The sequence below is a fragment of the Drosophila innubila genome (assembly GCF_004354385.1).
Source record: "Drosophila innubila isolate TH190305 chromosome 3L unlocalized genomic scaffold, UK_Dinn_1.0 0_D_3L, whole genome shotgun sequence".
NCBI lineage: Eukaryota > Metazoa > Arthropoda > Insecta > Diptera > Drosophilidae > Drosophila > Drosophila innubila.
The window spans coordinates 22,280,770-22,307,905 of record NW_022995376.1 but is presented as its reverse complement, the minus strand read 5'-3'; the positions used below and the strand labels follow the sequence as shown (position 1 = coordinate 22,307,905).

Below are 27,136 nucleotides of genomic sequence, written 5' to 3'. Positions count from 1 at the left end.
ATACCAGGGATCGCACATAAAATGGTTTTTAATTATTAAAATGAATTTGAACTCTTATTTTGCCATCAAAAATAATTGTAAATTTTATTTTTATTTACGAATCGGAATATAAATTCTTTTTTCAATATTAATTTATTACAAAAATTAAAACAATTAGTTATTTTTCAATTTTTAAAATAAAATTTTTTAATTTAAAAAAATTTTTAATGTTTGCTTCAAAAATTTAAAAATAACATTTATTTTTGAGTGTTATAATAAAAATTAAAATTGAATCATTATTTCATAAATTTGTTTTTCTGATTGAGAAATATAAAAATCAAAAAATATTTTTAATATTGTAACCCTTACGGTCCCTAAGAAGAAACAATTATGTGAATTTTTAGTTTGTCAAAAGACTTTCTTGACTAAATGTATGCTTATATAGGGAGTGTCTCAATGCACATACAAAACATATGTATATCGACACAAAAGTTTGTTATCAGGTGAATTTCCTATTCAAAAAATCGTGCGCCTGCGCAGCGTGGCCTTCAATTCAAGTTGTTCTCCTTTATTATTTTTTTTTGGCGGGAAATTAAGTTACTTAAATATGGATGTATGTATCTATAGGTGTGTGTATGTATGTCTTCATACCATAAAAGTTGAACATTTGAATTCCTAACTGTTAATTCGAGCTTCTTTAGTTGTACACATAATTTAATCGCACAGCTGACGCTTTATTTCATTATCTCTCTTTTTTTTGTATTTCTTTTCATATATTTTGTACAAGACTTTACAAATATATGTATGTATGTGAGTACATACATTCGTACGTAACAATAAATTTACAGTTAGCTACGCTGTGATTACCTTAAAAATGTGTTCCCACCTGCATACACACACACACGTGTACGTTTGTAAGTATGTGTGTACACATGGATGCATGTATGTGCGTACTTTACAACACTGCGTCCAGTTGGCGCAGTGTACAAAACAAATTTTGCTGCACTTGATAGCGCGTGAACAGTCCTTGTACTGGGAACAGATACATTTCGTAGTCAGTCCAGTGCAGTGGGACTGTGACAATTAAAAATTTCGATGCAGGATGAAATGCGCTGCTGTTGACGTTAATCGCACACTACAGCGCACCTGTCCTGGCGACAAACAACAAATTCGGCAAACGCCCATTGAGGAATGGTTCGTCCTGCCACAAATACAAATGTGTAAGCCAAATGATGCACTCGAGTCCACGGTGCGGCTTATATCGATTCGGTTTTAGTATAAACCCGGCCACCAGCACCACCCGCAGAAACGTAGGAGGTTCCCTTGCTGCCACCGCTGCTGCTGCTGGTGCCGCCGGCGTTTACTTGATTCTCGCTGCTGCCTGCAGCGGCTGCCTCGTTATTGAGCCGCTCGTGGTACTCCTGAAAACAGGGCACGATGCATAAATTCGTTTGACACTCGGGACAGTGGTATTTCGTTTTGCGGCGCAAAATGCGACCATGTCCATCGATGGTATTCCAACAGAAGTTGCAGCCAAGCGCTGGACCAGGACGAATGACGGGGCAATGACTAGAACGTGGATTCTCCAAGGTTATGATTTCTCGCTGGGTCTGAACAAAAAATATAATATATAAGTTTACTGTTAATCTCATACGAATATCGAACATTTTTGTACAAAATTCAAAAGCAAATTTAAAAAAAGAAATAAAAATAATTTTATAGACACCATACAATGAATAAAAAAAAAGAAAAGCTATGCTTAGAAAATGTAATTACGAAAACCGTCTACAAAACTTATGAACAAACAAGTGGGCGGCTACAGTCGGGCACGCTCGACAGTAGGATACCCTGTGCCCAGGTACTCTGTACTAAAAGTTGATTTTCGAACGATTGTTTCTATGGCAGCTATATATATGAACCGATCTGAACCAAATTTTGCCAGTATGTATAATACCAGCCCCGATGTACATTGTATATTGTGTCAGATTGGTCGAAATATCTCAAAAAACCAATAAGTATTTCATATATTAATCGAATATATTATTTTTAAAAAGTTATTATTCACAGAATCAAAATTTTTTAGTTAAAAAGCTATGAAATAAAGTCTGGTACTCTTTGAACTGAGAACATAACAGCTAAATTGACTGAATTTTTACAAAAAAAAATATAAATGTTTGAAAGAATTCTTTATCCATCCTGATTTTGATTTCCAAATTACTTTTTATACTCCTTACGCAGATCAAGTTAATTTAAATTTTAAGACACGCCCCCCTCCACCCCGCAAATCGCATAAAACCACCACACCCACACTTTTCTATGATAAGATTATACGTTTTTTATGGTAATTAACGTTATCTCATAGTATTATCTCTTGTCCCACTGAATCGCATCAAGATCGGACAAGTAGAACGGCAGCTATGGCGATTTAATGTTTTCGAAGTAATACAAGTAATTTCTTTAAAGTACTTATACATATATATATATAGAAACAAGTAACGGGTATCCTATGGTCGGGATCTCGACTATAGCCTTTCTCACTTGTTTTCGTTCTGTTTTCGTTTATTTTGTTATCAAATGAAGGTATTCTTAGTATTATTTGTGGCAATTTGTACAGGGAATCAGTATGGACAAGGATATGAGATAAGAATACCTGTGGAGATGACACCGATCGCTGCAGCTCCTCGTTCTTCACGCGCAGCGTGGGCAAATGCTCAAATGAACTGCTCGTCGTCGGTTGGCCGGGATGCAAGTGACTACTACTGCTGCCAGTTGACTTGGAGCTACGCAGCTTGTTGCCGCCTCCATTGGCTGCCTCGACCTTGACATTGCCACGCTCGATGACGTTCGTCAGTGGTGAGTGCGGTGAGCGTCTTTCCGGAATGGGAGTCGGCTCCGTGCTGCCTCCGTAGGTGGGCGAGAACGGCTGGCGACTGCTGCTACTGTTGAGTCCTGCCGTGGGTGATGTTACAACCGATACGGGCGTGCCACTCGAGTTTGTAGGCGTGGCTGCGGTCTCACTTGACGAGGCTGTGCACGTCACGACACGGGCTGGGACCAGGTACTGTGAAGATCCAGCTGGCGGCGGCGATCCAGAGGCATAAATTGACTCGGGCAACGAGATATGATGTGGATGATTCAGGGCCGCAGGTGGCACATAACCAGCATTAGATCCGGACAACGGATGCGAGTATTGACGATGCAATGGGGCAAAAGGATTGCTACCCGTAATACCGCCGGAGCTGGTGCCGTGCAACGAATGCTGACGCGGCAGAAGTGGATCCGAATGCTGCTTAACCAGATATGGTGTGCTGCTCGGTACGCTGAGCAGATGTGGGCTCCCAGGTGCCCGGTTTGGAGCAGGCTCCGATGCATGCCGCTCAATGCGAGGCGGTACTGTCAACAGATGATGTTGATGATGATGATGATGAGCCTGATGATGCTGAGCCTGATGATGATGATGATGCGTGGAGTAATCCCTAGCCGTGGTCGTTCCCGCAGCATTGAACGGATCAAAGTCCAGGGTCGTTGCTGCCGTATCCGGCGATATTTGATTAGTTGATGACATACTGTCGCTATCCCGTTTGACACGCGGTTGTCGCGTTAGCACGCGATTCCTCTTCGATCCCATGACGGCCGTCGACTGTGACGTCTGCAGATCTGTGACCCCCTCCGTCTCACTCGGCGTACGTTCGAAACTTCCACTTCCGCTGCTGCTGCTATGGGTATGGCTAATGGCCAGCATGGGATGCGGATGACTGACATGTGCCGGGCTGGGCTCTGTAATAAATTAATATCATATTTAACTCGGGCATCCAAAATTCATCCTTTTTATTTTACTTGTAAAATAATAATAAGCAATCTAAGAATGATGTGCAATTTTTAGTTCTGCTGTTACTTTCACAGTTTTTGGGCAAATACAATTCTGTATTCTTTTTTAATAATTTCCCTTTAAAAAAAAAAATTTGTGATCTAAAATCATATAAAAATAAATTATACAATAATGAAAATTGGAATTCCCAACAAATTTACATTTTTATAACGGAAGAAATGTGTAAAAAAGTAAATAATCATTATAGTGGAAAGATGATTAAAGAAAATATTATATTATAATTAATGTACTATATTTAATTTTTATTTATTTTTTATTTTATTCGTTTCTTGCACATCGAAGCCTAAAATCTAAAAGTTTCGTTCGTTAGTTACATTATTATTATATCATACAATATTTGCGTAACTTATTATACAGTCGTTTCATTTACTATCGCTGACTAATAGTACGTTAATATTAATTTTAAATAATTAAATATAAAACTAAACACATACACACTCACATACACACAGACGCACACACACAACTACCATAGTTATTGGTACTTTGTAATCGTAGGAAACAGAGTTAGTCATACTTATTGTTTATGCTATTTTTTTTCGCGTTGTTTTTTTACGAGTTTGTAATTTGTTTATGTTGTTTGCATCTAGATGTAGGAATTTAAAATGCAATACCAAAGGTTTACGTTTTACAATTACAATGACTTCTAACAAATCACCTTTAGTTTTTTTTTCATTTTATTTTTTTAGTATGCCCTTTGACAATATATATAAAAAGTTCTCTAATTGTTGCACACATAATAATAAATATAGGCATATTATTATCTGAATGTATATATGTTTTTTCTTTTATGTATATTAAAAACACACTATTCCTATTCATTTCGTTTTCCATTTACTTTCTGCAGTCTCCATTTAGGATTTTGGGTGGTTACGAGTTATCTTCTTAGTTTTGTATATTGCGTTTATGGCTTTCCCATTTAGTCCTATTTCATTTAAATTTTCAAATATCGAATGTTGAAATGCATACATCAAATATGTACAAAGAATGAATTACAAAAATTATACAAAAAAACCAACTTAATAGACCCCTGTATTTTATTCTAAGTACGGCGTCTATTTAAGCATCCCTCCAAGATATGTCTAGCATGTGTTTTGAATTGCATGAAGAAATAAACTAACTAATTAACAATTGAATATTGTAGCCAAATGTTGCTGTCTCCAGGTTGATCGAAATGCAAACATTTCTTGGCGTAGGTTCATTTCAAAAACAAAATTCATTCCAGAATCGAAAATATAATAAACTGAATGCATACATTTACTGTACAAATACATACATATATATAATTATAATTGGTACATACACATAGATATCATACATTATTGAGTTTGCTTATTTCAACTTTTGATGGTTATTATTTGCTCGGTTTATTTTATACGGATTATAACACTCTCCGTCTTAAGAGTGATCTGTATCCCCCCCAGAACTAGATCAAAACATTAATTTCAACTAAATTGGTGGCCCCTAACTGTACACAAAATGAAATATAGATATATTTTTACAATTATCTGCATAAGAATGTAAACGTAATGAAGTTTGCTTTTGTAACACGAGTGCCGGGATATAAATGACAAGTACATGTACATAGGATATTTGAAAATAATTAGTCCGTTTTTATGTATTTAATATTTAATTATTGTATGTACATTCTAGCTAAAGATGATACAATCATAAATCATTTGCTTTTAGTTTAGTTTAGATTTTTTTTTTTTTGGGATTAACACTAATAAAATTGTATAAATTTATGTACAAATACAAATTGTGGTTACATATACATGTACGACCGATTCCTTATTTAACAATGGTAAAAATAATGTTCGCTTTGAAACATGTAGCTTAAGGAATTAAGTTCTATGAATTATTTATTACATGTGTTGCCGGCACATCCGCTTGACTTGAGGGATACTATATTTATATGCCAGTGGGTGGTTTTGGTTTTGCAATATCCGTTATCTGCTGGCATCCATTCTTTATACGATAGTCACACTCCCTGTTCCGACCCGTTTCCGGTGGTAATGCTCTTCTTTATCCGTAGTTTACTAATAGCTGCCGTTGCTCTAATACCTGTATCGAGAGATGGGCTGCGCCTGGTTCTTAGGATTTGTCCAAATATTGCAGGCCAGTGTTAACCAGCGGCGGGAGCGTACTGCCAACCAATGGCGGTGGCGCTGGCGCCGTCACAGTTACAAAATTATTAAATAGAAAGGCGGTAGCCGCTGCGCTGTGCGCCGTGCCCATTGCTGAGACTGAAACGGGCACGGCTGATATGCTCATTTGTTCTGGCTCGCTTGCGGCCATCACAGCGGCTGCCTGCAACAATGTGGCTGGCCCTGGCCCTTGTGCAGGATCAACGCTGCCTCCGCCTCCGCTGCTTAGATGATCCACCTGGTGTAGAGGCATTACACCTGCCGCGGCGGCGGCGGCAACAACGCCCATGTGACTTGAAATCGTATTCTATATTGAGTTGAAGTTAATACTCTGTAGATTCATTGCAGCGGCCGGATTCACATTGATCGTTCCCGTTCCCGACGCAGCGGCTGCTGTTCCAGCGCCCGTCGCATCGATATACCGCTGCCGTGACATTGTCGGTGAATCCATGTACCGTGTGTCAAACAGACTCATTACACCGATTGGATGCGTGTTCGTGCCACCGGCCGAATTGGTCGCTGTTGGCCCCGAGTGATGAGGTGCACACATCAGCGATGGCGTCGGTGTCTCCGTCTGCGGAGGTATCTGCATGTTGAGGGCGGCGGTTTGGGCCGCGGCAACGGCAGCGGTTAGATGATCATATGTTTCGTTGGTCGTATCATCGCCGGGATTTGTGGATGGTGTTGGTGACGGTGAAAGATTTGGTTCCTGCTTGACCACACGCGCTTTAATGCTGGGCCGCGACACTGGATAGCCGCGCTTCTTATACTCCAGCCAAAGTGTACGATTGTTGACTCCATACAGGCGAGCAGCCTTGCAGAATCCAATGCCACCGGTACGAACTGCCTCCAAGGCCCGTATGAAATTCTCATCACCTTGCGGATTAACTGAACGCTTCCGTTTAGGCACTTGACTACCACCGCCACCGCCGCCACTGTTGCTATTGCCACCGCCAGCGCCACCAGCACTACCCGCACTTCCTGCCGCACTGCTGCCACCACCGCCTGCACCTGCACCTCCACCCACACCCGAGTGCACTGGCGACTGTGTGGGCGTTGGGCCCTGACTGTAAACGGACTGCACCATGTTCGACTCGTTGGGTGACGTCGGTGACAAGTTCTGGGCTGCCGTTGCATAGCCACTGACAAGATTATTGACGGTTATAATTTGTGAGGAATACGCTTGGCCGGCAGTGGCGCCCTGTTGTTGTTGCTGCTGCTGCTGTTGCTGATAGTGCAGCTGTTGCAAGTGCTGCTGCTGCGTTGCCTGCTGCTGGGCATCGTGCTGCTGTTGCTGCTGCTGCTGTTGTCGCTGATCGTTGGTGCCGGCGGCGCCGACGCCGGCACTGTTATTCGCGGCGCTGTTCTGATTGCCACCGTTGCCACCGTTCCCAATCAAGTTGGACTGGCAGGCGGGCATCGAGAAGCGCGAATAGTTTGAATCAACAACTGTCCATTGCAGACCTGGGAAGGGGAGAGAGAGAGAGAGAGAGAGACAGCGTAAGATTGGGTTTGTCTTTTTTACGAGTAGGATTTGAAATTGAATTTTACTCTCTATGAATTTACTCTCAATTTTGTGGGTCGGGGCTCATCATTTGGCCAAGATCAAGTTCTAAGATTGCAAATTGGGCAAACCAGGTTATTGTATTGTAGTTTTCTTTTTCTTTTTTTTACATAGTAGAATGGTATTTGGTATCGGTATCGAGTAGTAGAAAGATTGCTAATGCTAAATCATTATCATTCGGAAACCGCTCTGATCAAATATGATTTTCAATCAATTAATAAAGTAAAAAAATCTAAAATCGATTTAAATTGGCAAAACAAAATAGTTTAGTAATCAATTCGACAAAAAAAGGTAAATCAAATCAGTAAAATACACTTGTTTAGTTTTGGACTCTGTGCTAGCTCTCTCCCATTCCCAAGTTCAGGTAGGATATCATTTTTGAATAGAATACACAATAGTTAAACATATACATATGTACATACAAATGCAATAATTTCATTTCATATAATAATTATTATTTTTTTTATGTTTTAATTAGGCGCACTTAATCGGTAAACGGCAACGATATTCTATATGCTTATGTTTCATATTTAGCTTTAGCATTCATTTCTCCAAGCGCTTTTGGATCATCATTTAATCTTGTGGTTGTTGTCGATGATTTGTCTGTGTGTATGTGTGTGTTTCTATAAAATGCATGACTTATGAATGTGCGACAGAGCAGGAGTTGAAATATTTGCGCAAAATAAGTTTTTGTAATGAAATAATGATGATATATATATAAAAAAAAATAAATAATCAGCAATAAACTCAAAACGAAGGGGCAAACTCGGTTTGAATAATGATAACCTGATGCCAATAGCAGAAATTACAACACCTCAATGAAGAATGATCTGGCGTATGATTTGATATTGTATGTTCAACAGTTTTAGCATATGCATAATTATATTAAATTAAAAAAAAAGGAATCGCACAGTATTATTGATGTCAAAATAAATGATTTAATTTAATTCTAGTTTACATGAACAATTGATTATAGACTTTTAATCAGTGTGTTAGATTTCGAAATTAATGCATATGTGTGCGATTCATTTTTTAAAAACTGCAGCTTGTTGAAATATTCAATTGTCCACTTACCAGAATGAGATGATTGTGAATTGGGGGCGTCGTGTTCCGATGGTGTTGTGGTGCCAGAAATATCCAGAGGCATCGATTGATTCACACTCCCAATATCCACCTCGGGCTTCTGCATGACGGATTGTCAATATAAGCGACGATCAAGAAATAAAAAAAAAATTTCAGTAAAATGCGTAACAATAGCTATAAGATTAACGTGACCAATTTCATTACAATTTGCATATGTATGTGTCCGTGTGCATCATCCAAATCCGAATCCTGTGGCTGCTGCTCCAAATCCGTGCTCGTTGCCTCCTTTATCAGCTTAGTGGCATGCATCGAATGTGCAGAGAGGCTACCCAACGCTGCGGCCGAGTTGCCACCCGCTCCTGTCCCAAACGACATTTGGCTCATCTGGGCCAAGCTAAGACCGGCTGCACTGCCCGCAGCGCCAGCTGCATCCAGAGAGCTGCTATGCTGATCCTCAGAGTTATTGCGTTCCCCAGAGCCTGCATATAATAAACAAACAGTTTAATTGGCTTGCTCTAAAACTCGTACTATTGGGCTTGGCAAGAAATTCAAGTTGGGTCATCATTTAGACTCTAAGCTTTCGAACGATACCTAGCTGACAATCCGACATAACTTTCTTGCCCATCCACTCATTGATCGACGATGCTTTACCCATGTCACACTCACCGTTATTCGAGGATTTACGCAAACGCTTGCGACGCGTGGCCGGCGAGGTGCCAGCACTTAGGGGCGATGGAGTGCGTCTCAGTTGATGGTGATGCGTCTGCGAGCTCTGAGCCTGGCTGCCTTGCTGTTGTTGCTGCTGTCCCTGGTGATGATGGTGGTGATGATGATGTTGTTGCTGCTGTTGTTGTTGCTGCTGCTGCTGTTGTTGTTGCGCCTGCTGCTGCTGCTGTTGTTGCTGCTGCTGCTGTTGTTGTTGCGCCTGCTGTTGCTGCAGTTGTTGCTGGAGCTGTTGCTGATGATGCTGCTGGAATTGCTGGGCTTCGCTGCTGCTCCAAAGCGAATCGCCGGCACTGCTACTGGCACTGGCTGCTCCCAGACTGGATGCAGCAGCGCTGGTGCTAGTGCCTGCCACATTGGCGCCAGCTTGTCCGAGTAACTCGGTTGCCTCGCTGGATGACTTGCTGTCGGACTTGGTGAGATTGGCCGGATCCGTGGGCATTTCGGCAAGGCCCTTGATCTTGAGCATCTCGGCCGTTTTAAGTATGTGCGGCAGCTGCTCCTGAGATACATTCACCTCGCCGTAATACATAAAATCCACCATCGTTTTGAGATCATCGTACTGCACGTCCTTCAGTATGACAATCGGATGCTGGCATGGATTTGTTGTAAACAGCGCCTGTTCAATTTATTTATTGTTATTATTTATTCAATTCATTTATTTACTTATTTAATAACTCACCTGAAAGTAGGAGCTGCACGCGGAGAGCACGATTTTGTGGGCCTGCAGTTGACGGCCCTCCGCGGCAAGCGTGACGTCCACCAACGTCCCATTGTGCAACAGCGAGGAGCAGACGGATATAAAATTTGGCTGGTGATTGTTCCAGCGCAGACAGAACTGCTGCACAGACATTGTCAACGTCGGATTCGGCGTCCGAGTCGGCGTCGTTGTCAGCGTCTAAGCAAACAACAACAATGACCGCGATGTCGTTGTTGTTGCCGCTGCCGCGTACTTTGGCTCGCGGCAGCAACAACAATGTGTTGAAATACCAACGAGATACCAACAATTTCAATTTCTAAGCGAAATGACGAAAACACGCTGATAACAACACTGTTTTTTTTTTTCTTTTATCGCCTATTGATTTTTGTTTTTGTTTTCCCCTTTCTGTTCTGTTCCGCTGTTGCTGTTGTTTCTGGCTTTAATTAAAATTTACGTTCAATATTATTTTTGGGGGCGCCTTCAAGTGAGATGTTGTTGTTGTTTGTGCTTGTTCTTCTCGTCGTTGTCTGCTTGTATGTGTGTTTTGCCAACACATATATACATACACATGTATGTACGTATTAATGAATTTTTGCGTTTGGCGGCGGTTTCTATGCCGCGCAGTTATACATACATATACACAGATGCACGCATCTTATGTACTTCTGAAATGAGAATATACAATTTAGGAATATTAACACATTTATATATATATGTATTTATTTGATAAGAACAATATATAATTTTGTTTGGCTTGACTTTTTCCACTTCTTCCAATTTTCGTCGTGTCAATCTCTTTTTGCCTATGCGCGCACTCTTTCGCTCTTTCTTTATGTATCACAGGCTGCGCCGCGACGCGCTCGCTCGGTCTGCTTACAGCAACAGCAACAACAAAATCCATCGTCTATACATGTGTATGTAATTATACAGTCGCGAATCGCACTCACACACACACGTAAACAAACCGATTCCATATACATTTAAATAGATGCTCAACGGAGCCTGTGTACTGTTTTTTTGCCTTTGGATTTTTATTTTTAATAAAAACGTAACGAAATCTAATACATAGGCATGAATGTCTGATGTGCGCCAGCGAGACCTTGAATTTTCTTTGATTGTTATGACGTAATTAGCGCGTCTGACCCTCTGCCTTTCTGCCGCAGGCACGACCACGACCGACGTCGTGCTAATCGCTACTTCGTTTATTCATCGTATTGACATTTTCAGCAGCCTTTATTTAGATATGTATGTACGTGTGTGGATATACACATACATATCTACATATTTACATACATATGTCGCGCGTTTTTCATATGAATGTTTTTCACCAACATTATTGTAAGCGTTGTGAGTGGTATACTCATTAAATTGTTGCAATTGACAATGTTTTATGTTTTCGTAGGTTGTGGGGGAGGAAATCCATTATTTTGCACAAAAGAAAACACGGCGAGGTAGAAAGTCCGAAAACAAAATGGCGCGCTTGTATGAAAATTGTTGGTTTGCAAAAACTTTAAGAATCAAATGAAACACATTAAATTTCATACACTACTGCTGCTTTACTTTTTGCGCTATTATATTTTCACATTGTGCATTATATTGCTTTATTATTTCCGCACAAAATTAATAATTATGGAATTCTTACGTTTTTTCTTTCTTTCTTCTTTTTTTCTTCTTCTTTTTTTTAATTGCGATTGTGTCGTTCAGAACAAGTTCAGATGAACGGATGGCGTTTGGCGATGAATAGTTCAACCGAATTTAATCGGATCGACGGAATCGTGAGAAATTTAAATTTAAGGTATTGCAAATTTCAAAATGCCAGAGCTTTGCAATAAATTAATAATTTTTACCAAAACTTGAAATTCGAAATTAGCTAAATTATAGGTTAATATTTGAATGTAGGTTTGAAGTTCCAAATTTAATTCAGAAAAAAAAATTTTAAGTTACCAATTTTGAAATTTGAGCCAAAATGGTACATGTTGCCAGATCGGTGAATTTAACAGGAGGATAGCCTTTGTCCCGGGTGGCAGTCTCGCAGCCTCGGTTGGCCTCGCATCTAATTTTCTTTTTGCAATTGATTTTTATTTATTTTTTTTAAATACAAGCTAATAAATACAAATTAGCTCCCCAATTTTCCCCCCAAGATTCATTAAAATGATTACCATTATTTTATTTATAAATAACACCACTAACTATTAAATAATTTCATTTCTCGTTTAAATTGCGATCGAAGGATCGGTTGACCTTACAAGTATAACAAAGAATATAGAAAACAGAGGATCTTCTTCTGCATGTATTGCGCATTTAAATAAATAATAAAAAATATAAATAAATAAAAAAACTGTATTGCCGAAACCCGGGATTGAACCGGGGACATTTAGATCTTCAGTCTAACGCTCTCCCAACTGAGCTATTTCGGCTGTGCGTTGTCGACTCTTTTTTGCCATTTATGGTTGCATTGAAATTGTATACATTTATTTTTGAATTTGTTTTATTATTTAATGCCTTTCTTATCTTCTTTTATTAATTGTGCAAATTTTAAAATGCAATAACTTTGAAATTAATTAAAATTTTGATAAAATTTAAAATTTGAAATTAAAAAAAAAATATATATAAATTTTAATTAAGGTTTGAAGCTCTTCAACCCAAGGGAAGTTAAAAATTTAATTCTAAAAAAAAAAAAAATTTCATAAAATCGAGAAAATTCCAACAAAAACTCTGCAACAATTTTAAAAATTCTAGCTTCAAAAATAAAAAAAATTTCAATTTATTCGCTAAATGCCTTCATTGTTTCTTTTTTGGTTCTGCCGTGTAAAACATAGATAAAATGTAAAAAAGTTATGCATATTATCATATAATATATATCAAATCCAATAGGCATTGTCGCAAAATTTGTCTTGATAAAGAGGCATATTATTGTGTGTAAGTTACGACCTTTGAAAAACTGAATAAATATGCATCTTTTTATGCGTAAGACAAAAGCAAAGTTCAGTGAAACTGAACTATGTATTTGACACTACCACAAATGTACTCATGCTGTGAGAAGCGTTGGTAAAACTCGGTCAGATTCATATTTGAGATGCGTAAATTAATAATTCCGCATCATAAAACCGAATATTATAATATGCTTATTTATTTTAGAGCCCTAACGTCGTAGGTGTAGGTCACTGCTCCAACTAAGACGACTATATAAGCTTCGTATTTTGATTATGAAATCAGTATCACCTGCAACGGCGAGTTGTGCAATACATTCGATCAGCTTCAGTTAACCAAATCACAATAAAGATGTACAAAACAGTAAGTGTTCACCCGATTAGTTTATAATAAATCAAATTACTAACTCTATCCTTTTATTTTAGAGCCTTGTCTTTGCTGTAATATGCCTAGTAGCTAGCTGCAGCGCTGTTGATGAATCAAATGCCGTTGTTACCAAGTACAGATCTGAAATTAACGAAGATGGCAGTTACAGCTATGAATATGGCACCTCAAACAACATTCAGGCTCAGGAGTCGGGAGTTGGTGGCTCTTATGCTGCAGGCTCCCATTCCTACACAGATCCTGAAGGACAACTCGTAAATCTCGAATATACTGCTGATGAGAACGGTTACCAGCCCAGGGGCGATCATTTGCCCACTCCTCCCCCAATTCCCGATTACATTCTGAGGGCTTTGGAATATATTGAAGCACATCCCTTCAAAAGGATTCAGCTTAAGAAATGAGCCAAATCGTGTAGTAAATTGTTGCATACTTGTTATTAGCTTAAGTTAGTAAATGTTGACTATTTTTTAAAAGTTCCATTTGATTCTTTCATTTACGTTTTATATGATCCTTTAAGGCAGTTGAAACTCTAATAAACTGCTCTTTTTATCTTTAAGATCACTACCATGGTGCATCTAATAATCTCGCTTTGCCTTTCAGGCTAGTCAGAACATTACTGCTTTAAGGCAAGCAGTTCTAATACAACCTGTTTAAAAAGAAAAGTCTAATCAGATATCGTTAAGACTTAACTGATTTTAAAATGCATTTTCATTTGTTTATAATTCTTTTGTTAGACTGCTTAAATCATGTTTCAATGCCAAGTTGGCTCTGTTGTTCAACTGCTTTACATTAAGCATCAGAAAGCAGTCTTATGCGTTGTGTGGTTTAAGATCGCAAGTCGTAAGGAAGCAGTTAAATTAAAATATTGTAAGTCTTTCTTACCATTGTCATTAAATTTAAACTCATGCAATGGATAAAATTTTTAAATTGAAAATTGACTAGAATGGAAATATTCAAATTCAAATATTCGTGCAAATTTCAAAAGAGATTAATAAAGACATAAATATTTAATTTTACTGACTTACTTTTGATGATAATGAATATGTACATTCTTATCAAACAGCATAAATGCGCACACAAGTAGTATAAGTATGTATGTATGTGAGTCATTGGAGTTGCCAACACAAAATACAGCAGTCACGGCTGCTGCTGGCCAATGTATTGAACGGATGCCATTCAACCGTTACCAGTTTTGATGTTAATGAAATACGAAAGCAAGCGTTAGACTCACAGCGTGGACTCTGGCAGAAAACTAGAGCGTGGTAAATATTTGTGTGTCACTGTCAATTTTTGTCAAAACTCGCTTAAATATTACGCATATTTTTCGCCGTAGCCTTTCATTCAAAAAATGTAAACTTTTGAAAAACTTACAAGTTATGAGCAAGGATTGAACTGATTTAATAATTCTTAACGGCTTTAACGAAACGACAGACTAATATTACATTTTTTCAAAAATCGCCGCTCCTTTATTAAAACTTTAGCTATAATATTTTATAACCTTAAGAGAAAATGTAAGCTGATTTGTTCTGTCAAGATTTTGGAATTACTGCAATTTGTTATTATATAAATGACAAGGATTAAGTTAGCTTTATTCATTTTGCAGTCAGAAATTTATAAAGCTTATAAGCTTAAATATATGATTAATAAGCTACTTTAATATACATACCAGAGTTGGGTCCATAAGCATTATCATTACTTTTTAATTAGCATTAACAAAAGCAGTGCTAATGAAATTTTATTTCACTAGCATTGAAAAAAGTAGTTCTAATGAAATTTCATTTCACTAGCATTGAAAAAAGTAGTGCTAGTGAAATCGTCATTTCACTAGCATTGAAAAAAGTAGTGCTAGTGAAAAATTATTTAATTGGCATTAAATTAAAAATTTTTCGATACATACATACACCTATACATATGCATTAGATATTAGCTAAAACAAATTTCCGTGTTTTTATCAGATTGCTTAGAAATTATATTATTAAAAATATTTTAAAATTTGAGCATACTTTTAGGATCACTAGTAAAAATTTAATCAACACGTTTTTTTATTTAATAACAACGAAAATAAAAAGTTTTCGTCTTCTATACATGACGGTTGATAAGACAACATTTATAAATATTTTAATATAAACACATTTTTATCGAGATTTTGGACATAGCTCAAGAATTTTTTTTAGACTCTCAAACGATTTTTAAATATCCATTTAATATTTAATCGGGCTAGTTTAAATAGTTTGAAAACTGCCATCGCAATCACAGCTTTAATTGATCATTAACTGCTTTAAAGACACTGCTTGCTTCCCTATACTACTAAGCCAGTGCACTGCTTGCAAACGAATCTAACATTTGAAATTTTAGCCGTTTTTAATGTTAAACTTGGCAAATTATTCAGGAAATTGGTGCTCAGCTAAAGATCGTGAATTGTTTTGAGTTACTATTTTCTCACTCAATAAATACCTGTTAAATTGAGTTGCAATCATTAGAGATCAACACATTTCGATGAATTGAAAAAAAATCTTCAATATATGTTTATATTACATCACGTTCGTTTATTTAAAAACATACATATTATGAAAGCTTTCAGAATTGAATTATTTCTTAATTCGAATGGGTTTTCACATTTAACCGAAATACTTAGTTGGTTTACCGAAAGATGAAGCACGGTGTTGTTGTTGTTGGCGATGTGGTTGTTGTTGATGATGTTGTTGTTGGGCTTCATCGTACTGTGGGTGAGTGCGAATGTATTCCAAGGATTTCTGGATAGCTGCTGGAATTGGTGGTGGAGTGGGCAGATGAGAGCCTTGGGGCTGGTATCCATTCTCATCGGCAACGTAGAACACCTCGATTAGTTCACCTTCCGGCGAGTAGTAAGAGCTTTTACCCTGAACAGAGTGACCAGCAAGTCCAGACTCCTGGGCAGAGATACCATTGGAGGTTTCCAAACTATACTGATAGTTGCCCTCTGGAGTGATATCGAGGTAACTATTGCCAGTCGCTAATATATCACTATTCAAGGCACCGGCGCAAGCGCAGGCAATCAATGCGGAGGTAACAAGGATCTGCAAAATAAAATAACTAAAAAATTCGTTTGACTTCGCAATTTGTGAATACTTACAAAGCGGAACATTTTTGTGTTGTGTTGTGACTTCAACTGTTACACTAGAAGGTGTGATGACTTTGTTGCCGATTGCCAGCGAATTTATACTAAAAAATCGACGTGTTATTTGATATTCTCAAAAACCTGATCACTTCAGCAGTGTTCAGGAAATTAATCTAAATATCCATAACAATAAAAGCAGCAGCCAATAGACCACATTGACCAAACCGGAGAATGTGTGCACGCATCAAGAGCAGCATCATCGTCATCGTCATCCGCTGTGAGTGGGTTTGCCCAGAGTCACCTCAAAAGAGCTGAAAGCAAAAGTATCGCCCCATGCAGCAGTGTCAATGTCGAGCCAGTCTCCATCTGTCTGGCCGGACTGAGTCTTCGGGACGGAGCGGGGGACAAACCCGGCACACCCAAAATCGAATTTGACTAAATTAATCTACAAATGCGTGCAAGTGTGTATCTGTGTGTATGTGTGTATCGCAATAAATATTTAGCATAATTTATGGTTAATTTATGGTGAGCAGACTTTACTTTTTCATTTCGATTTTCATGTCTCTGAAATGTTAATTCACTTTATACTAATGCCTGAGAGGCGCTAAATGTGTGCGCTTAACAAATTGGCCGATAACATTGAGATAATTAAATAGTCCAAAATAAGATATCAAAACAGGATTTACTTGCCCCCAAATTGTCTGTTCATCTAGACAAATGGAAATCTTTTCTATGTATTAATCATGGGCTGTTGTTAATTTGATGAATTTGCTCATTAAAAATTTATATGTCTTCAATTATTTGTAGCCCAATTTTTATAGCACCTTCTTGGTAAATTAGATCATCTTAATATTACATATGTTACACTGCCTCGCATTTGTTTAGATACACTAGCTAGTCGCAATTGTCAATATATAAATATTTATTCATACATTTGCAAAAAATTATTTAATATGCAAATCGAATTTTATTTTTGTTATAGTCATTCAATAATAAATAATTACTTAAGCTAATAGCATCTTCATGGCAACGACAAAAGCGCAACTTATGCAAATTATCTTCTACTCGTATAAGCTCACAAACTAGTTTATTAATGATGGAGTGTCTCATGTTTTGACTATGATTTTTAATATTCAGATTAGTGTGACACATATTAAAATGCATAGCATTTTTTTGGGGACTGCTACAGTTCACACACATTCTGATGCCATCAAATTAATAACTATAAAATAAAGCATCTTCATTCATGGTTTTGAAACTGGTATAAATAATGTTAAGTTTTTATATTGGATTGCATTTCATACAAAAATATATTGAGAAGGAAAGAGACGATTTTGTGGATATTACTTATTAGTATAAGTAGAACATATTTTATATATGTAAATGTGACAGCCAAATTGAATACAATTTATATGGGCAAAACTATTTGTTTTTTAAATCTGATTAAAACACCTTAATATGCATATATCTTTATTATTAAGTAGAAGACTGAAAATCGCGTTTGAAGATTAGCAATCTTGGAATGATATACATGCGTGCATATGCTTTCGATCTTTGACATTTTAAATATGCTTTCAAACTAGTTTGTCTTCCGGAACCTACATACAAGCTGCAATAAACGCTTACCTCATCTACTTTATGATGATGCGAACCATATAAAAAACATTGTGTTACAATGTGTCAAAATTGGCATGCTAATTAAAACAATTCTTGTTTGCTATAATTTTGTCATGCTCATCTAATTAAACTGCTGTTTTTAAGACAATCGTACGGAATCTCTTAGCTTAAGTTTTAAATACAAATGGTTCTCAGAGAAAGCAGCGCAAATCGATACAAATAAATGCACTGCTTGCAATATGCATTCTGAGCAGTGCAAGCAGTGCGAATGTGACTGAGAAAAAAACACAATAGGATGCAAAATTCGCTATAATTAATGCTTACAATTTGTTTTAGTTAGTAATTGTGTAAGTGACATCAAATTAACTTTAATTTATGCTCATCTAATTTGAATATGCTCTTTGAATTCAGTAAGAACGTTATTTGAGGAATTTTCATGTGCACAACATACAATTTAGTTTAGAATTTAAAAAAATTTTCATATTAATAATTCAAATTATTTTAAATAGGAAATTATAACGTAACCTCAACTAGTATCGTCAATTATTTCGGTATAAATCCCTAACTTTACGTGAATTTCGTAAAAATGCAGTAAATTAAATGGATAAGTTTATAATAAATGGAAGATGGTGTTTTATTTCCAAACAGCTTAAAAATTAGCTTGTTAACTGAGCTCTTATTTAACATAAAATTGTAAGAATAAACAAAGAAGCCTTATAATCATTTGGTGGCACTTAGAAGCGTCCATGGCGACGCTCCTGACGCTCCTCTTGATGCGGATGTGTGCGAATGTACTCCAAGCCTCTCAGGATAGCTGCTGGAATTGGTGGTGGAGTGGGCAAATGAGCACCCTGTGGATGGAATCCATTCTCATCGGCAGTGTATGTCAGCTGCACCAACTCTCCATCGGGACTGTAATATGCTGAAGAGCCGCTAGCATATTGACCACCAACTCCTTGCTCCTGTTGGGCTATGCCATTTGAGGTCTGATATTGATAGTTGTAGCTGCCATCCTCATTCACGTTACTCTTGAATTCACGTGTTTCGGCTTGTGCATCAAAGGCATCTGGTCTCGCCTGTGCGACGGCTAGAAGTGCTACGGTTAAGATGATCTGCATTTAAAAAAAGAAGATTTCACATTGAATTAGAGTTTCTTGGTTATCGGATGGATTTAGTTGAAAACTCACAAATTTCATGGTGGACTGTGGAGTGGTTACTTCTTGTCTCTTTGAAGTCGATACGAGAATGAATGCTGCCCAGATGAAGTGCCAGGGCATTTATAGCCAGCTTGCCAATTACCAGCCAATATACAACAACAATGACAACTTTTATGGTTTTTAGCATTGAACCTGAACTGCGGCTAAAAGACTTCCATATCGGCACCGTCATTGTCGGTTCATTCACATACATACACACAAACATACATTTAGCTTAAATCGTAAGTATGTAAATAAATTCATCTGAATCTCTGCATATGACGTCGACTAGCGCTAAAAGCATTTGTGAGTTGGGGCAATAAATCCCTTTTTTGGAGTTAAATTTAACAACAACAAAATCCATATTGTTTTATAGTTTATTTAATTATAAATTATAATGCTCGCATCCTCTAACATAAAATATATAAATATTATTGTTAATATTTTCAAATGAACTGAGCTCTATGAATTAAATTAAAACATTTTATACATTAAATTTTAGATAACTTTGCTATTTGTTCCACAGTGCGAAAATGAGCCCATAAATTGAATGCCGCCCATGCCTTAAATTCTGTCACTTTTTTTTTTGCCGGTGTTCCAAGTTTTATTTTAGTTTATATAGTAATGGTTGACATCGCCTCATCCGCGAGAAATTCAACTTCGGCGATTCTTTTGGGTAATTATTCATTAGCACCTTCCTAATATGTATTGGCTGCGTTATATAATAATAGGTAAGCAACTACTTTTGCTATGATTCTTCGACTTCCTTAGTTTTAATTTATATTTGTTTATATTAAATTGATTTAGAGCAACCGAACTTCCACAAAATATTGTTATAAATCATGTGCTAAACTTGATGATAAATGGTTCAAGAAACTGAAAAATCCGATTTAAGATCAATGTGTTTGTCAGACGCTGCACTGAAGCTTCCCTGTGATGTTTACTATTAAATAACTACCTTACACTATACCCGATTTTATTAATTTTATGCACGCAGGGTATATAATTCGGAAAGTAAGTCCCAAAAACCAAAAGTTCATTTCATAGTGTGAGCTTTAATTTTGTAGCAGATGAACGACCTTGCCACAGCATGAGATGGGCAGCTTTGTCTTATACTCGTATTTTGATAAGGATATTGGTGATGCAAGGAACTTCGTGCTTCACGACATTTCACTTATGCATAAGTTGCCAGACAATGGATGAATGAATCAATCAATTTTACTTATTACACAATTTAATGCATACAAATTATTATTTCATTTCTTATTGTCCTTTAAAGCTAATAAAATTTGTAATATAAAAATTACAAACTTTTAAAAGACTCAACTCTTAAGAAAATATTATGAGTGCCATACTAAATTAATAAATTTTTTTTATTATCATCAGGGATCACAAAGAAGGGTTATTTTTACTAAAAAATATTAATTTTTAATTAAATTTCAATTTGCGTTCAAAAATTATAATATAACTTATATTTTCCATGTATTTCCATTTTGACTGTACAAATTTATAATATAAATTAAGAGAAGTTATTTTTAAATTAAAAAAAAAAAATAAAATAAAAATAGGATCTTTAATACAATCGTTGTGTTCTTAAAGAATAAATATCAAATGTCCATTGAGGACAATATCATAGAATATTTACATTCAATTTTTATTTTTAATTAATTTACATTTTATTGCAAATATTTTAAAATATTTAGTATTTTTAACTTTAATTTGTATAATAAAAACGTAATTAATTTTAAATAAAAATTTTAATTGATCTATTATTTCATAATTGTTTTTTGATCAAAGCATTAGAGTTAAAATTAAATTCATTTTTTTAATAATTATTACCATGTTCCTTTAAGAAAACCTTGACGGTTAACTTGAAAACTGAATTAATTGCATTTTTTACTCTATAACTGACCTAAAACAGTTTAAATGAGTATTTATTTCATTGACTTAAAAGTGGAGCATATTCGCATCATTAAATGGCTATTTAATGGCAATTTGTAGTAATATTCATGAATGAAATAATGTTATAATCTTTTGTGCTGAACCTTTTAGGTATTCCTCGTACAAAATGCCACTTGGCGTGAGGAACAGTGGTGCATCGCTAATGCGAATGAACCGGTAAAGAAAAGCAAAAAAAAAAATAAGCACCAGCTTACATGCTGTGCCATTTATAAGATTTGTGAATGCTTTTGATATTCGTATATGGGCGAGGGGCAATCGCAGTTTCAAGACCGACAGGCTAGCTGACCATATTCCAGCTGGGCTTGCTGGGTCCACATAATCTTTGCCTTCTTTTTATTTTTCTTCCTCTTCATTGTATTTTACTTTGTTTTGTTACCTTTTGTCGGAACCGGCTGTTCGGTATGAATTGGTCGGCTGGTTGACTTGAAATGAAAGAAAAACTTGTTACGATGCCGAGGCAGGAGTACTTCCTTGCCGATGTGGCTTCCGCTGGAGCGACAGGCTGCCCTCTTGGTGCATTGCCGTTCCGTCCATTAAGGCATCAATCTATCTTTGGCCGCATTAAGCTCCCTTGACGACCAGTACTTGCTGCACATTCAGTTGTAGTCGCTGTCGCAGTCGCAGTCACAGTCGCCGTCAACGTTGCCGGCCAAAATAATTGACCTAAATATTGTGGCTGCGACAAGTCTGGCTCAAGGTCACACATGCTCATATGTAGTTACAATCATATCATTTTTTCGTTTTATTTAATGGTCTCGTTTACAGGGAATTGCTACTTTCAATTCATGTCTCCGCTTCGTCTCATTTCGGCATACTGATCATTTTCATGAGAGTCTCTACAGATCATTACTTGGCATTTGAATATTTGCATTTTAAATGATGTGCTCTGCTCCACATTTAGTCACTCGTTGCATGTATTAAGTCCTAATTAATTAAATATGCGATCGACTTTGCTTTTAGCTAATCGGTCAAACATATCAAGCAGTCAGCAAGCAGTTCATTGATGTAATATAATGCGGTGAGAGGAATGAGATTAGTGTGTGGGCTTATTATATGGGACTACAAGAGCTACCACAATGTCAACTACTTTCAAAAAACGGTATTCTATCGCTGACCTTCACTTTGGTAGACATTCCCAAATTTTATTTGATTAATTTTTGCTTGTCGCACCTTTCTTTTTTGTGTTTTCTTTTCAAAATGAATAGAGACTTGTTCCTTTTGTCTGTTTGTATGGTCTGTCATGAGTTATTTAAATTTAAAGTTAAAAATGTTTATTTTCAAATTTGGCTGCTTATATAACATAGAACCCATAAATAGTGTAGTAACATTAGAGCTCCTCCTGTAATCCCCTAAAAAAGAGCCCTTAATCATTCGAATTTTCTCACAAACTTAATAAAACTCACTCGACAACCAGTTTACACAGCTAACGAAGTTGCATAGCTTTAATTTTTGTTGACTGATTTTACTTGAACCGCTCCTGACCAAAGCAAGCGGCTAAGACAATACACGGAACAATAAATAATCTCGTGCTTTTGACTATTCGAATAAACGATTGTAATATTAATTGATTCGTTTCATGGTCAAATCAATAAAAAACTGTGAACTAATCAATACTTAAGTAGTTATGTACATGATGCTTGGGCTTCTGCTCGATATGTTGATTTTAGTGTCACACTTTCTAATTTGTATACTCTTTAATTGTGCCAAACGGTGGTTTCATATACTATAAAATAAATTAGTATAAACAATTTAAAAGGCCTGTATAATATAGGCATAGGCTACCTTGCCCTTCCTATCGAATTACCATATTAATTTGCTTACATGTTCCATTAGGATCAACGAATCATAAAAAGTGTAACTTGATATTGCAGATAAATGATTGCGTACTTGATCTACAGTAAGTTTAGCCTATCCTTAGTTTCGAAAGTCTTTAACAAATTAAATACAAACTGAAATTTAACAATCTTTGCTGCATTTCATTAAGAAAAGCATGTGCCAGTAAACTTGATATGCCTGAAGAAGCCCGAATGTTATTGTTAGCTTTTAAAGCCATAATTTGCATACACTCAGAGAAAAACAAATATTCAAAAAAAATTCTATTTGATTCCACCACATTGTTTTTAAATTGACAAGGTATGTTCATTAAATATAAAACACTTGGATCAACTATACACTAACTTAAATGTCAACCTTAAAAAATTGAAATTGAATTTAAATGTTTATTTAAAAAATTCGCAAAAGTTAATAAAATTGTATTTAAATTAAATAACATATGTTTATAATATTATGCATCATTTTATTCAATTTAAAATCGAAACTTTTGTAGTTAATTTATTTTAAGACAAGCAGATTAAGTGCATAAATTGGTTATTAAAATATTAAATATGCAAAAGCTTAAAATAAAAATGTTTGGTATTTATTAAATACTATTTTACTCAATTTAAATGCGTTGAAATTTAATATTAAATATGAAATCTATTAAAATCAAAAATATGCATATGTATGAAATATATAATTAAAGGGATAGCATTTCGCATTTAAAGCTAGTTTTAGAACAGAAAAGATAAATTAATGCGTAAAGTTTCAGCTCATTTTTCTCTGAGTGTGGACAAATATAACAATGTGACATTATGTGTGCATATTGATATTGATATGACCATATGACAAACAACACTGCTGTGTTATAGATGGATAGATATTATCAAAATTAGAGCATTTCATCATGGATTAAAAAATTACACATGTAGATTATATCGCACCGAGCGGAGCTCTTTTAACATGTGAAATTTTTATGGATTTGGTTTTAGGAATCAGAAAACGGGGAGCCGAATAAAAGAAGTGAGTGAACGAATACTCGTATCCCAACTGTAATTAATGAATTAACACCAACACTTAATTATTATAATGGTACCTGTGGAGTTTCTTGAACCTGGGGCGATTTACCCAAACGCGTTTCGAGATGAGAGGAGAGGGAAGATGAGTAAATGTTGCCCTAACTTGGTCAAAATGTTGCATACGATTTTAATTTTGGTTTTGGTGTTGGTTTCAGTGTTGATTTCGTTTTTATTTCATATTCGTTGAGCAGAGAGTGAGAAAGCTAATCCATTCATTACTGATAGATCATAATGGAAATTATTGTTGATTAGTTTAAACTTTAAAGACATGGAGCCGTGGAGCTGTGATAATTGGGTTGCAACCGTTTTTTAGCTCGTGGCATCTTTTGGCTTTGGTAACACATAATCATCACCATGAAGATTGGTTAATGATAGTTATCTTACTTTCGTCGGGTCGTCACAGTACATCATATTTGGAGAGTATATAAAACTGAGGTCGACTCAACGTCAGACATCAAACATAGCTTAGCTCTTAGGGGTTTAACAACAATAAACCAATAACCAATAACCAAACACATCTCAAGCCCGGCAAAAATGTCTCAAATCGTAAGTAATCGTAACCTGTGACCTCTGGAGATTAACAACAACTGTAATTTTAAATTCCTTTTGCAGCATCATCTCGTCCTGTTTGCCGTTTCCTTCATCGTCCTGTGCAGCGTGCAGTCCGTGCCCGTGCCTTCGGATACGGCGGATGCACATGCGGAGATTCGTAGCTTCATCAATGAACTGAAGCAGGAGGACAACAGCTACAAGTATCAGTTTGAGACGAGCAATGGCATTGCACAACAGGAGCAGGGAGTTGGTGGATATTATGCAAGTGGCTCATCGCAGTATTACGATCCGGAAGGACAGCTAATTCAGTTGACTTACACGGCCGATGAGAACGGATTCCAGCCACAGGGAGAGCATCTGCCAACGCCACATCCCATTCCCGAGGCCATACTCAAGTCACTCGAATGGAATCGCAATCATCCCGAGGAGGAGCAGGAGGAGTTGCACTATAATAAACATGCACATGCCGAGCAATTCCTGCAGGCGCCAGCATCCGCACCCGGTTTGCCATATGAGCGAAAGATTTAAATAAGTGGAAGATTGCATCCTGCCCTCTCTCACTCTCACTCTCACTGTCGCTCTCGCTGTCACTCTATGTCGTGTGAGCAAACATGTTCCATGTCCATCTTGTAGTTTAAGTCCAGCCTCTCTTTCTCTCTTTTTCACATATTGTGTTCATTCATGTTCGAGTGCGTTGTGTTGTCTCGTGTGTGTGTGTGCGTGTTTCTTTTGCATGACCAAAGCAACAAACATCAGCAAACAACAAGCAGCAACAAGCAGCAACAACAGCAACAACAGCAGCAACAGCAACAACAGCAACAACAGCAACAACAGCAATAATCTGAAAATGTGCTGCTCAAGTTGAAGCTGATGGATGCCAACACCAACACCAGCACCACTGACACACACACACACAGTCACACACACACCCACACACACCCACATTTACATTGTACATACACATGCACGTGTCTGCTCCTGGGCGCTGTGTCCTTTTGGTCCTTAGTCGGCTCGCTGACGTTGACATTTATTGCCAGAGATAATAATAATGTAATAAAAGAAAAAAAAATACAATTTAATATTGTTGTTTATACTATGTACAAATGGCGTTGCTTTTACCAGTCTCCCCTCAACTCCCTCACCTATCATCGTATGTTCCATATGGCCTTGTTCCATCCCAGCCAGTTTCCACTTCCAGTCTCCCAAATTGGCAGCAGCCGCAGCTGTCGGTGCCATAAATCTAGCCACTCCCCCTAGAAGCAGAAGCATCTATGGGCATTTAAACGTATATCTGCATCTCTTTATTGGCCATATTAAATTTGGAAAAAAATTAATAAATTCGTTACCGCTGGCATTGTTATTGTCAATGTTGTTGTATGCAAATTAGCGATGTTTGTAGCTTCATTTGACTTGATTGACTTGTTTCGATACGCGTTCATGTTGCAATATTGAACTTGCAACGGTTTGAATTTTTTATTGTTGTATTTTTAATTTAATCAACTTGTTGTTTGATGTTGTTTGTATTGTTATTTGCATGTTTTGCAGTGCTTAAAGCAACATTTCCATGATTGAGATTGGGCAACCAACAACTTATATTTTATTTAACAAGAGTATAAGGGTTACTTAGCAATGGCAAGTGGTTTGTCATCTGTCGATTGTAATGATGTTAAGTTGCAGGACAGATTAAAAACAAAAACCTAAATATAGGACCGTCACTAATTTAATTTTGTAATTGAAAATAATTTCTCAGATTAATTATGAATGTGTTTAAGCTTACACCCTATTTGTTTAGTATTTTTCTTTTTTATAAGTATTTTTTATGTATGTATTCAGGATATAATTAATAAATTAAGATAATACCTACATAAAATTGCAATGATATTAAAAAATCAACATCTGATATAAGTATTTTGTACTTGGTTTAAAAGAATCTGAATTACCATGCTTCTGACACCGCATTTAATTATGTATTGCCCGGAATCCCGGGTTTTTTTTCTGTGTAATATAACTATATTGGATCTTTTATTATTCTTTTACACATCCGCAGACTTTTTAAACTTTGTGAATTGCTCTTTATCCTTTCAGTTTTTAATTTAATCTGTTCATATAATTTTTAGTTGGGAAGTTTATATTTTACTTTCTAATTTAAAAATAAATTTTGAAAAATGTATTGTCGAGTGTTTTAAGTCAATCTTAAGTAAATACACAAATGATAAATTAAAAACAATTTAAAAAAAATCTAATGAAGTAATGAAAAAAGTGCTTAAAATAATTATGGGTATTCCGAAGGACTAATAAAGACGAAGACCAAAACTTTGTTGGAATTTATTATTATTTATAGGATAAGCATTATATCACTTTTAGTTTAAAATAAAAATTATTAATAATTTATTTCAATTGTTTGCTTAAATTATATTT

General features: G+C 36.3%; 5 protein-coding genes and 1 non-coding gene across 7 annotated transcripts; 2 read left to right on the top strand and 4 right to left on the bottom strand.

Annotated features, from left to right (window-relative positions):
* Positions 1-531: 531 nt before the first annotated feature.
* On the bottom strand, positions 532-11,796 carry LOC117787802 (longitudinals lacking protein, isoforms H/M/V). Of its 2 annotated transcripts, XM_034626414.1 has the most exons (7): positions 11,728-11,796; positions 10,068-10,750; positions 9,329-10,004; positions 8,867-9,141; positions 8,654-8,762; positions 2,630-3,756; positions 532-1,589 (listed from the first exon to the last, which is right to left on the bottom strand). In XM_034626414.1, the coding sequence occupies exons 2-7, from the start codon at positions 10,236-10,238 to the stop codon at positions 1,236-1,238; spliced, it is 2,712 nt and encodes a 903-aa protein (XP_034482305.1). In that variant the 5' UTR covers positions 10,239-10,750; positions 11,728-11,796; the 3' UTR covers positions 532-1,235. The 2 variants fall into 2 exon arrangements, with proteins under 2 accessions (XP_034482305.1, XP_034482306.1); XM_034626415.1 differs by lacking the exons at positions 532-1,589; positions 2,630-3,756 and adding an exon at positions 4,115-7,479 and having other exon boundaries at positions 11,728-11,793.
* A 633-nt stretch (positions 11,797-12,429) lies between these two features.
* On the bottom strand, positions 12,430-12,502 carry Trnaf-gaa. Its single transcript has one exon. It is a non-coding gene; the product is annotated as a tRNA-Phe (tRNA).
* An 817-nt stretch (positions 12,503-13,319) lies between these two features.
* Positions 13,320-13,862, top strand: LOC117788079 (pupal cuticle protein Edg-78E-like). The gene is made up of 2 exons (XM_034626745.1): positions 13,320-13,379; positions 13,442-13,862. Exons 1-2 carry the CDS (start codon positions 13,368-13,370, stop codon positions 13,799-13,801), a joined length of 372 nt encoding a protein of 123 aa, XP_034482636.1. The 5' UTR covers positions 13,320-13,367; the 3' UTR covers positions 13,802-13,862.
* Positions 13,863-15,925: 2,063 nt separating this feature from the next.
* On the bottom strand, positions 15,926-16,562 carry LOC117787822 (pupal cuticle protein Edg-78E-like). The gene is made up of 2 exons (XM_034626441.1): positions 16,513-16,562; positions 15,926-16,456 (listed from the first exon to the last, which is right to left on the bottom strand). The coding sequence occupies exons 1-2, from the start codon at positions 16,522-16,524 to the stop codon at positions 16,019-16,021; spliced, it is 450 nt and encodes a 149-aa protein (XP_034482332.1). The 5' UTR covers positions 16,525-16,562; the 3' UTR covers positions 15,926-16,018.
* A 2,157-nt stretch (positions 16,563-18,719) lies between these two features.
* On the bottom strand, positions 18,720-19,360 carry LOC117787681 (pupal cuticle protein Edg-78E-like). The gene is made up of 2 exons (XM_034626267.1): positions 19,302-19,360; positions 18,720-19,226 (listed from the first exon to the last, which is right to left on the bottom strand). Exons 1-2 carry the CDS (start codon positions 19,308-19,310, stop codon positions 18,849-18,851), a joined length of 387 nt encoding a protein of 128 aa, XP_034482158.1. The 5' UTR covers positions 19,311-19,360; the 3' UTR covers positions 18,720-18,848.
* A 4,918-nt stretch (positions 19,361-24,278) lies between these two features.
* Positions 24,279-25,246, top strand: LOC117788508 (pupal cuticle protein Edg-78E). The gene is made up of 2 exons (XM_034627292.1): positions 24,279-24,331; positions 24,823-25,246. Exons 1-2 carry the CDS (start codon positions 24,279-24,281, stop codon positions 25,244-25,246), a joined length of 477 nt encoding a protein of 158 aa, XP_034483183.1.
* Positions 25,247-27,136: the final 1,890 nt, after the last annotated feature.